This window comes from Streptopelia decaocto (assembly GCF_964273445.1).
Source record: "Streptopelia decaocto genome assembly, chromosome: 2".
Taxonomy (NCBI): Eukaryota; Metazoa; Chordata; class Aves; order Columbiformes; family Columbidae; genus Streptopelia; species Streptopelia decaocto.
In genome coordinates, this window is record NC_138655.1 from 6,539,781 (window position 1) to 6,552,018 (window position 12,238).

Consider the following 12,238-nt stretch of genomic DNA (forward strand, 5'->3'; position numbering starts at 1 on the left):
ATCTTGATTTGACTGTTTTGGCCTATTAGGTGCTCTGATTGTCAGCATTTTCCTTAGAAGAATCTCTTCTATTCATTAATCTTTAAATTATTCATATTCCCTCAGAAGCTTCCCTTCCAGGACTTTAGTTAAGTCATAGGAGGAGTCAAAAGCAAGATAATTCTGAATTCTGCTCTCATCTGTCTGGGGTTTTTGTCTTCTTAGCCTGTGCTTTTACTGAAATGAGCTGTGCTGACCCTGGATATCTGCCATTTGGTAAAATGGGAAGAAAAAAAATCAATTTCCCGTAAAAGAGTAGCAAGAAGGTTAATTAAAATTTGCTTTGAGATTCTTACACATAATATGTTATTTACTTTTTGTTTCTTATGCTTTCCATAATATTATCATTCTGTCTTCAGGCTTAATTAGACTTTTTACCTCGTTTAATTACTGCTTTGATCTGGTTTTTAGCAAGACTTCCTGAAGATAGAGCTCAACAATGTTATTGGACAGATTCCAGTTGATCTCAGTCAATTTCAAGCTTTGCAGGAACCTCTAGATGCTGAATAAAATGTAGTAATCCATTAATGGATTTTTAAAGCAAGATACTTCAAGTGTTTATAATGCCTGTATATATGTGTTGTTTAGGTGATGACCTGAAAAAATCATGTCTGAGGTCCAGGGAACGGTCGAGTTTTCTGTGGAGCTACACAAATTCCATAATGTGGACCTCTTCCAGAGAGGGTGAGTTGATGTTTCCATTAATTTGCAGCTGCTTACAGAGAAGTAAATTACAGAAAAAAGTTAACCTTCAAAACAAGTTATTTTCTGCCAAATGCAGTTATATTTCATGCAATCTCCGGGGCAGGGAAGGGTGTCATTGGGTTTTCATTGCTGTCAGGGAAGATCAATGTACATTACTTTCACTATAAAGTCAGAGTGACTGACATGTTTTTGTAATATGATGTTGTAATGCTGCAAATTATTTTAAGCATATGTTCAGATATAAGAACAATAGCTGCTTTAAATGCTTCTGGACTGGAGTTGAGCCTCTGTGCTAAATGATAACTTCATTGAACTATAATGAAAATATTTTCATTTTAGAGTAATAAATCTAATGACTATATTCATTTAATGAAGTTTAGCTGAATTCCACCATTTCAGAAGGGAACATGAATACTCATGTTCACCTAAAGCTCTAGTTCTGGTGGCCACATTGTTTTTTTTCATGTCCCTGTAAGTTAGAAGAATATGTGCAACTTCTGGTTTATCGAAAATTTTGCCCCCATTCTTTTGCACCTCTCTTCCCAACAGCTTTTATAACACCCCAGTGGCTGTGGAGGATTCTAACCAAGTGTGAGTTCTTACTCTGTTTGCACATTGGACCCCACTGTTGTTTTTCAGTGTGGAAAAGATAAGATGCTGAAACACTTTTTGAGGAGACCAGAAGACCGAGATGGGTCAAATGAATGTACTTCATGGACAATTGTGGGTGTAGTGGAATATTATTTTCCTTTACCTATGAGGATTGATGTGTACACCACACTAGCTATTCTCTTTCAAGCCTTACCTTGACACAGGTGTGGTTCACAGTTGAGCTGAGGTGGTCCATCTTGAGCACCATTTCAAGTACAAAACCCATGGATTTGTTTCATATATAGGGATGGATTAGGTAGAGCTGCTTCCATCTGTATACAGGCTTTTGGTTGTTTTCACTGTGATGAACTAAGTGAAAAAGATGCTGTGAACTTGAAGGAAACATATATCTGTTTTACTTTAACAGCTAACATCTATCATTCTGTTAATATGTCCAAGCGAATATCCACTAAATTTATGTCAGAAAACATTCTGACCATACCAATACTTGTGTTAAATAGGAAAAAAATCCTCTGTTCTTGAGGTGTTTGGTTTATTTGAGTTATAGAAGTCTCTTGTGTATTCTGGTCCTTACAACCTTAGAAGAGAGTTCTAGCTATAGATTTTTTTTTTTCTTGGCTTATGATGATCAGTGTAATGTCTTTGATCTTCCTCACATCTGAAAATTCACAGCCATCTGTGGGTTTACTGATTTTTTTGGACTTAGAGGGCCAGTAATCATCCCACTTCTCATGTTACCATGTGACAAGCTGCCTGTTTTTTGTCGTATTGGCCAGATTTTGCATTCAATAATTTCTCTAAAGTGGTTTCTTTGGCTTTGATGGTCAGATCAAATCTCTGGTGTGTAGGCAAACCTAGACTAACAGAGATAATATATTCTGCTGTCAAACTAATGAGTTCCTAATTACCCTTGCATTTTCCCCACAGGTACTTACCTTGCTTTACTGATTAATATTCCAAACACATGGTACTATAGGTTATACTGCATTAATTTGTTTACAGTATTTTTTCTTTCTCTGTATCCTGCATAGTATTACATTTGCTTTCCTTCTATAGTTTTAACCTTTGCAATTTCAAGAAAACCATTTATTGTATCTCATATTTGCTGATCAGTATCATCTGGCTGGCTTCATTCAGTCAGCAGCCCCTATCCCTGCAGCACGAAAGTGTGAAGAAAAGCAAAGGATGAACTCGCCCAATTTCATTTTAACTTGGGCACGCTTTTTCTTTTTTTCCCTTATTGCCATTGTTAATATTCACTGATCTGAGATATTTTGGCTTGAAATATAGTTTCCCCAAATGAGAGGGTGGTAGAAGTAATGATGATGGAAATTTTCTATTTAACAAGTGTTTGTCTACTTTGAGTGCCTTTTAAATTGAGCCAATATCATTCTGTCCTGCAAAAGGACAGAAAGGTGATTTATGAAAGGCTGTCTATCAGGATAAACAGCAGAGTTGAAATGAATCTTAATTTCTTTGGGAACTCAACATACTGTGCTTTTTTAAGAAGAAAAGCAAGAATAACAATGAAGAGTATTAATATTAATTTCTGTTGCCTACTTTTCCTCTTAACACTTTGGTACAAAATCAAAATAATAATAAAAAAACCACAATCAAAAACCTAATTATCTCCACAGATACATAGCAGTCCTGCTACTGTATGCCTAATTGGCATAAGGTTGCAATTCCTGGGTTGTAACTACGTAACTGTGCAGAAATAAGGACAGCATTTTCCAAAATACTTAGTCTTGGGAAACAGTCATTCTACAGCCATTACTTTTAGGGAGAGCATGGCTGGGCCAACAGTGAGTCCTTTGGGGAAGAGCACTCCATGCAAATAAAGGAATGAATAAATCAACAAGTTTTAGCAAGAGAATCTACCCTTCTGGAGCTGTCAGGCAATAGTTAATAGTCAAAATTGATTAAGGACATAATCTACTGGCTGTAAGCCACAGAGCCAAAGTGCTTTTAAGTGTTAGACTTTCAATAATGGTCCTGTTCTATTTTTGATTGCATTGGAATCTATTTTGAATTCTGTCTGCACACACAGACAGTTGCCGCCTCTCCCTCCCCACAAGAAATGGAAACTCTTTGTTCTATCTGAATTACACCCTGTGATGTTTCAATCATGTTACTTAACTTATATGAATGCTTGATATTGAAAAAAGACTACAATATCAATCACGTTTTTTTTGGTAAATACTTGTTATGGTTATATGTTTGTGGCATACATAATAGGAACAGTCATTAGTAAACTATGTGTTGCAGGAAGTTTACTTCGGTCAGTTAATGAATTTATATCTTCTGAAGCGCAAGCATAACAGTGTCAGTATTTATAGACATCAAAGCTTAAATGCTGTAGGTGCTTCTATATGGGAAGAAAGAACCTTTTATTTGGTCAAACCAAAGGATTTACAATGTTGTTTGATGCCAGAGTTCTAAAGGTTGAGCAATAAGTAATGCAATTTCTGGGAGAAAAAAAAAAACAAACACATTTTTAAGTTTTCCATCCTTAATTCTCTCTGTCATGTGCTGCTTAATAACTGGTGACAGATATTTTCTCTAGTGAAATTAGTTAACTGATTCTGATTTTCCTTAATAGAGTAGGAAATAAAATTATCCTTGACTGCCAGAGATCAATTAATTGATTTGTCTGGTTCTGTCAGAAGCTATCCTGCACCTTTTTTGTTAAAGCTTTTCAAAAGCTATTTGACAGAGAAAAAAAAAACAACCCCACAACTATTGCGTTTGCACAGTAACTTACTTTTGGAGTCTGTGAAGGAACAGAGGGCACAAAGAAGGTGAAACGGTGACTTAATAATGCTGAGATTCTGGCAATGATATGTTATAAAATGAGGATCAAGGTAAGTCATTAGTTACCAATCACAGGACTGAATCAACTGCTTAACAGTCTTTTCACTCCTCAAACTCCAGCCTGCAATTTGTAAGTGTCTAACAATTACACTGGTGGTTTATGTGTGCAAGGGGTGGTGTTGTTTAAAAACTAGTGCAAAAATGAAGTCCACATTCTCCTAAAATTAATGCAACATTGCCCTGGGGAGAAGTACAGTGGTGTCAGAGCTTCCAAAACCCTACCAGTATCAGATCAAGTATCAATAGCATTCAGAGCTGCTGAAAACATATTCTGACTTAACAGACAAAGCCTTTATGTGGTAAAACATCCCCATTGCATACCAGATGGAAAACACTACTTCAGTGTACTTAATCATAAAATCATCCCCTTCAGAGACAAAATGCAGCAGCTCCTTTCCTCAGCAAACTGGGTTTTGACAATCAACCATTGCCTTTCTTGTCAGAATGAACACCTGGAAAATACATATCATATTCAGAGCTTCAGACCTTATTTCCCAGAGTCTTTGAGGTACAGTGTCAAGATAAGAAAAAAAAATAGTTCAAGACAGAGTCAAATCTTATTACTTTGTTCATAACAATATGAATTTATCCAAATTTCCCACCTGTAGTGAAATACAAACCAATTTTGGACTGTAAATCTATGTGATTTGAAAATACTTATGTAATTCATTTATGATACATGGATTCTCTTTAACAGAGATGAAGTAAAAAAAAAAAATAAAAAGGAAAAAGAAGAGGGCTAACAGGCATGCCAAAGTGATGCATTTCTGAAATAATAAGTACTGTCCCTCAGAACAGATGTATTAACAGAACTGACCTTTTTCTTTGTATTATTTTTTATGTTAGTCTTGAACAGACCTCCACTTTAAGGCAGCATCAGATATATTCCAAAAAAGAAAGAAAAATATGCTCAGGAGTAATAAGGCAATAACTGTCTACATGCAGTGGCAGTCGAGAGTGTGCTGCACTGAACTGACAGGATTTAAACCAGTGTAGCACAAACCTGTACTGATGAAAGTAGCTGAGAAGCTGGTGTTCAGTAAGCCAAACATCTATGTCCCAAAGTGTAGCAAATATAAAACTTCAGTAGAATTATGCATGATGAGTTATTTTCATGACACTTGGTGAAGTCGATGCAGTTAGTGTAGCCATCTTTAACTTGCAGACACTCTGTGGCTACTGAAGAGCAGTGGGATCTCCAGCATCAGTGGGAGGGGGAAAAGACTGAAATTAAATAGAGTGAAGCCTATGATATGAGACTGATCTACAAGTTAAGAGCGGCATCTCAACAAAGTCCTTCAACCAATGATAAAAATAGTCAGTGGAAAGATACCCCTGTATCTGGAAATTATCTTCTTCTGTCAAATAAGTAATACTGACTTGACTTACCCTACACACATTAACTAGTTGTTCTGTGTCACTTCTTTATTTACAGAGAACCAAGCTAAAGGACAACTCCAACACATCTAGTAGGTTGGCTAACCAAGGCAATAGTACAGAATTAGTATGATCTTGATTCAGAAATAAGGGACCTGGATCTCAGGAACCTGAGATAATGATTCACATGCTATATATGTGGCGGACAACCTTAGTGAGTCCTTTCTGAAAGGCAGTCGCTGTGCGGTGATGAAAACTGTGCCTTGCCTATCGGAGCTCCTTTTTGTGTGACCTACTGTGGTCACTTCCCTTAATGTCTTTCTGCCACTTTTGTGTAATAATTCTTGATTGTACAATTAACCAGATGGTGTAAAATCAAGTGACAACATTATGCAGAGAATATGCATATCCGTCTGTTGCACACACAACTGTGCTACACTACAATGGTCCAGTGAGTAACAGAGAAAGGAGAGGTGAACTTCAGTAAGACACAAATTAGCAGTTAGATGACAGCTTCCTGTAGGATATGGCTCACTATTCTTTGATGAAGGATGCATATATATATATTTATCTCCATAACTGGTCCCTAAGCTGCTTGCTGATAATAACCATAACAGACATGACTGATATTCTTACTATCTCTGTTTGCACAGGAGATATGCTCTTGCTCTGATGTCTCAACGCCAATTGTTCTGAGCTTCAGTAATGTCATCATAAGGGAATTAATACATAACACTGCACATTATCTTCTCAGCTCCACAGGCTGCTGTGAACATCTTGGACACGTTTCAGACTAGATATAACGAAGAAAACTTTTACACTGAGAGTGGTAAAATACTGGCACAGGTTGCCCAGAGAGGTGGTAGATGTCCCGTCCTTGGAGTCGTTCAAGGACACACTGGATGGGGCTCTGAGCAACCTGATCTGGTTGAAGATGTCCCTGACTATTGAAGTGGGGGTTGAACTAGATGATCTTTAAAGATCCCTTCCAACCCAAACTATTCTATGATTCCATGACACCACATCTTATGGGAAACTGGTGTAGAAAGCAAAGAATAACTACCTTTTGCTTTCAGAGTGCTTTGCAGCCTGTGATGAGAATCCAAGCAAGGATTCAATCCAATCTCAGGGTTGAACATGGTGATCAGTTTTTGGGTTTTGTTTTTGAGTGTGTGCTTGCTTTTTGTTTGTTTTGTTTTGTTTTGGTTTTGGTTTTGTTTTTTAATTGTTTGTTTGTTTGTTTGTTTGGGGTTTGTTTATTTGTGTTTTTTTAGCAAAGTAGAACTATTTTTTGGAAATGGAAAATGCACATGCATGAAGGATCATCCCTTCTCCGGCACCTGACTGGGACAGTGCAGCAAACCTTTACAGGACAGGGGATCATCTCCAAGGCCTAGGCATCTTAGAAGTTATTTGACATTTCTGATATCTGTGCAAAATTGCGTGTCTGTGTGCAAAAAGTATAGAGTTAAAAAAGGAAACACTCTACTGCTCAAATTTCTACCCAAGGTGAGAGAATAAATGCAAAATTATTTGATAGACATTGGTCTTCATGGGAGCACTACTGACAATTGCTCAGGTATTAGTGATGAGTATCATATAAGAATCTCATACTAGATGGGATTAGAAAAAAAAAAAAAAAGAAAGAAAAGAAAAAGCTTTTCCATGTGTTTATAGACATGCCTGTTACTAAAGAAAGCTATAAAATGTTGGATATTTAGACAAACCCAGTACCATAGCACAGTGGACACTTCATAGGGATCTTGTCAGTGATGGGTTTTGATGGCTGAAAAAATAATATAAGTATCTACATCTCAGAAACTACAAAGATTTCACGGTTTATCCAGCCTCAGTTTTCAAGACTGATAAACACTCAGGAAATCAGTTAAAACATTGCAGTATTTTATGTTAATCAGACTTCTATAGTCTTCTTTAAAACCACTGATGTTAATGGGAGTTGCTCCATCAGCCTGTTTGACTGTGTCTTCTCTGATTTAGAGACTGACAAGCAATACATCTCTGTAACTCATGCCTCCAAGGAAGTGTCTTTGTGGTACCTAATATTAAGCAAGGATATTTCTGGTAAAATTTCTCTGCCAGCATTTGTAGCTGAGCCTTTGGCTATGTCTGTGCTTTCAATGCAGGTCTTCTTTTTTTTTAAAAACCTGTGTTTCCTGCAGTCAGGCAATTAGACAAGAAACTCTTCTACTATTTAAAATTAACATTTTAGTGTTCATGATTGCTATGAAACCCATGGAAGGCTGTATCCCAAAGATTCAAAAACAACTTCAGATTTACTAGTTTTTTGGTTTGTTTTGTTTTTAAATATATTAATTCAAGGTTCCATTCACTTGTTAAATTAATTCTTGTTGGTAATCAGTGCTGGAAAAGTGGAAAGAAAGTGGGTTCCTTACAAGCCATTAAAAAAAAATAATAAAAAAATAAGTTAAAAAGAAGAAAACCTCAAACTTGGATAACTGAAGTATTAGGTTGACGAAAATTAAATCTTTGTCCTTTAACAGCTGGATACTATCTCCCCTAAGGAAAACAAATATTACCCCAATCAAAGTGACATTTACATTGCTGCTTTGATGACTTTCCAAGTGAATTATGTCAGAAAGCAGCTTCAATTTCGGTTAATGTGATCTACATTTATACAGAGCTACATTTAAATGTTGACCGCAGTTCCTAATTCATAGAGTTGCCGATGGACGAATGTCTACAGCTGGGAATCACTCATTGCTCTGTGTGTGTGTGTGTGTGTGTGTATAGGGGATGGGAGTCTAAGCTGTCACAAGTGTGAGAAGATATATACGTATGTGCTGCCATATTTTATTACTTAAGAACAAGTGAAGTGACACATTTTTAAAGCACAGAACTTCACTAGAACAAGCCAGAAACATGACACCAGCACACACTGTGTCAATGCAATTATTCTAAAGAAGAGAGAGTGCCAGAAGTTACTGAATGAGCAGCTCTGGTAATAAAATAACTATGAGAATCTTTGAAAAAAAACAATAGTGTTCCCTGTGTGCAATTTTTAGGGAATGGGAAGTTATTCTCCAAGTTTTTATGTGAGGGTAATTGTGGTGCTTTGCAGCTCTTTTGGCACTTTTCCACTCTAAAACACTTTGCAAGCAGCAACTAATTGAGACAGATGAAGTTATCTGTGTTCAGAATGTGTTATCACATTGTTACACATTGTTCATATCCCTAGAGGAAGCACGACATCAGCAGCAGCAGCAAATCTTGTCTTTAAATATAGGACAAGCTGTTGGGAGAACAGCTAGACTTGGTCTCTTCCTACAGTTCCTGGATGCAAGGGAAAGAAACAAAAATCTTATGAGGATAGTCAAACTCTGGAAGTTGTTGTCCAGAGAAGCTGGGGAATCTCCATCCTTGGAAATTTTCAAGACCTGACTGGGATTTGGTCCAAATTCAATAATTGGTCCTGTTTTGAGCACTCATGGGGGTGGAGACTTCCCAAGTTCCCTTCCAGCATGAATGATCCCCTGACTCTGGGATGAGTGTGACCATAGCCTTCCTCAGCATTGAAACAACCCTGTGCAGCTCCCTTCTGCATCACTTAGGTTCAGCCCATGAAGTAGACACTATGTTTTAGTGATTTATCATAAGCACTGTGGTCTCCAGTAATTCATCTGGCTGTTTAGCTTACAGCACAAAATAGGTTTATTTGATTAATATTAAAAAGTGATTCTTAGCTGAGAAATTCAGTTTACAAGTAAAATTCTGTTTCTCATCATATGCAATGCTCCACACCTTAAGTCTTTATATTATTGTATCCGGTTCCTCAACAAATGAATCACATCCTGCAGCACCCTAGTTTTCAAAGCTGCACTTAATGTCACCTGATTCTAAGAATTTATGGTGCTTGTGTCATCCATTATCCATTATATCATTAAGTACAATTATTCAGAGTAAAAAAGTTAAGACTCAAGTGCGTCAATGATCACAGCTTTCTCAAGAAGACCCATGAATGAAAATCAACCACTTATTGTATAAACTCTATTGATTCAAGTAGAAATTCAAATCAAAGACATGGTTTTAGCCCATTAAATGAAAAGTTTTGCTTTGCTGAACTTAAAACTGAATTAACTTTCTTAAGGGTGATCAAAGCCACTCTGTGATACTCCAGAGGATAATACTTTAAATTTAAGATCTCTGCTTGTAGAAATATTTCTATTTTATGAATTGGATTCATAAAAAATGGGCAAAGCACTGCCCAATTATACACCAAGAGCTTTGAAGAAAATCGTACAATGGTCAATTTTTAATGTTATAGATGACAGAATGAGCTGTCTTCCAAGTTAATGACTGATGAGCATTAAGAGCTGGCTAAATCCCAAAAGTTTCATTTTAGTTTCTTCTACTCTTTTAAACTATATTTTTTTTACTGGAGATTTAAATCCAACTTTACACCCTGCATTTTATTTCCTAAGAAAGTGGATCCCATCTGTTTGCATGACATCCCTCTTGGCTAGTGTCGTCCATATGATATATTTTAATGTTTGTCTTCCAAGAGCAAGTAGAATGCCTTCTCTGTCTGTATCCTTGCCTCTTGACTTCTGAATTTTCCTTGTGTGTACAAAGCTTTCCACCTGGATAGCCAGAGTATCTATACCAAACTGTGATCTGAATAAGTACCACCACCTTTTACCTTTGGATCAGAAATCATCTTACAACCTTCACTTGTCCTTCAAAGTGTCTTTTTTACATCCTAGTTGTTTATATTCTACAGATGGGAAAAAGCTGAGACAACTATAATGAGCCTAGATGAGAAAGAAAGCTGGAAAGTGAAGCTATTGATTCACTAGATTATACTTAAACATTTTGTTTTCCCCCGACTAAACAGAAGCCAATTTGCTGAAGGTTGTGCAATGTGTACTTTTAAATATTTTTTTTTTCTTAATAAGTAGCTATCATTCTAGTGTTCATGACCAAAACAAATCAGCTGCCATCCCATGTGTGAAAGGTAGCTGAAGTAAAGTGAGCACACTCTTTTCTCAACATATGACTCAGACAGTTCTTGTTGTGCTACATGGGCACCAAATGGGAGCAGAACAAGTGGTGAATCTGGCCCATATGGGTTGAGAAGTGATAAGATGACATTTGGAGTTCTCATAAGCTCGCAAATTAATGTAACATTTCTGGGCTTTCCACCATATGTTTGTTTTAAATAACCATGTTGTCCAGAATTTTTGTTCAGATATTACACATTCCTGGTTTCAACTCTGCATTAATGATTGCTGGGAAGTTTGTGTAACAAGGAAGAAAAAAACCAGACCAGTAATTTCTCTCACTGTTATGTCCCTAATTTAGTGCTCCATGCCCATCATTTTCAGAGACGAAGCACTGCCTAGTGACTAGGACATATGGTTTAGCTTTATTTTCCTGACTTATATTTGAAGAAATCCTCTCTTGGGAATACTGTTCACACTCTTCTGCACAGTTTTGTAAGGTGCATTTTAATGTAATTGTTCCAAACACAAATAGTATAATAGTTATTATTTGTTGGAGTGAGTAATGAGCTTGGAAAAAGACCTGAGGTGGGCTTAAAAAGCCTTTTGGTCTATCGGCTATTACCTACAAATATGGGAGTAGTAATAATATCTCAGAAGATTGTTCTTAACAGGGTACAATCACAGTTGCTCAGATGATGTGATAGTAGAAAACATTGGAAAAGTTTTTTCCAGTGTGGCTCTGACTTTTGTTTTGCAGATACTTTTGTATTCAGCTTGAAACATCCCAAAGTCTAATTTTCAGAATGGAAAACTGTACCCTCTCTCTGGATAGATCCTTTTAACATGGCTTATGTGGGGAACTCAAAATCATTACTCTTTTTGACACTTCATCCTTTAGAGTTGCCTTGAGATAATAACTGTTTGTGTAACTAGGTAGTTTAATTCTATGGATGCAATCAAACTATATGGTGTTTATACTGCAGACAAGGTGCACTTGAGATGCAATGGAAAAAATAGTTGGCCTTTGTCCTTGCATTAATGGAGTTCAGTATATTGTGTGTCTGGATGGGAAGATTTTTTTAGCACTTTAATTACTTAATGTGCTTGCTGCAGCAAAATCACATTAACAAATGCAGATCAATTTCTCCCATCAATCCATGTCCACTTCATTGCTTCAGAACATTCATTCATTTATGGGGATAACATCTGCCAAGAAAAGGTATTACAAATAAAATGCAGCTGAAAAATGAACTGGTTTTTAGTAATCTCTTTTCCCATTTGGCCACACATGATAAATCTTAATGATGTCCTGCAACAAATGAAAAGTCGGTTTATAATGCGGCTCTTTGGAGTTATGTCTGTAACCAGCCAACACCGAAAATGCTGAGGAAGCTGCAGATTTTTAATATATTTTGTGATTTTTTTTTATGACCAATTTAGTGTTTTCTCTTTGGATCAGATATTGTCAAGACTCACACATCCTCCTTACAAGATAAAATTTCTCTAGAACTGGGGGGGAACTAAATTGATGTAATAGACATACTAGAGCTTAAGGAAAGTGACTGGATGTGAAGGTTAGCCCAGGGAAGTGACTGAATCACCATCCTTAGAGCTATTTAAAAGACGCACAGGTGAGGTTCTTTTGGACA

At 36.7% G+C, this 12,238-nt stretch overlaps 1 protein-coding gene across 1 annotated transcript in view; it reads left to right on the forward strand.

The window, feature by feature from the left end:
* Positions 1 to 646: 646 nt before the first annotated feature.
* FAM135B (family with sequence similarity 135 member B) overlaps positions 647 to 12,238 on the forward strand; it is a gene marked incomplete at both ends in the record, with an annotated part of 144,170 nt that continues 132,578 nt past the window's right edge. Inside the window, one exon of the mRNA XM_082045143.1 lies at positions 647 to 723. Within this exon, the coding sequence (XP_081901269.1) occupies positions 647 to 723 (77 nt within the window). The remainder of the gene's footprint in view (positions 724 to 12,238) is intronic.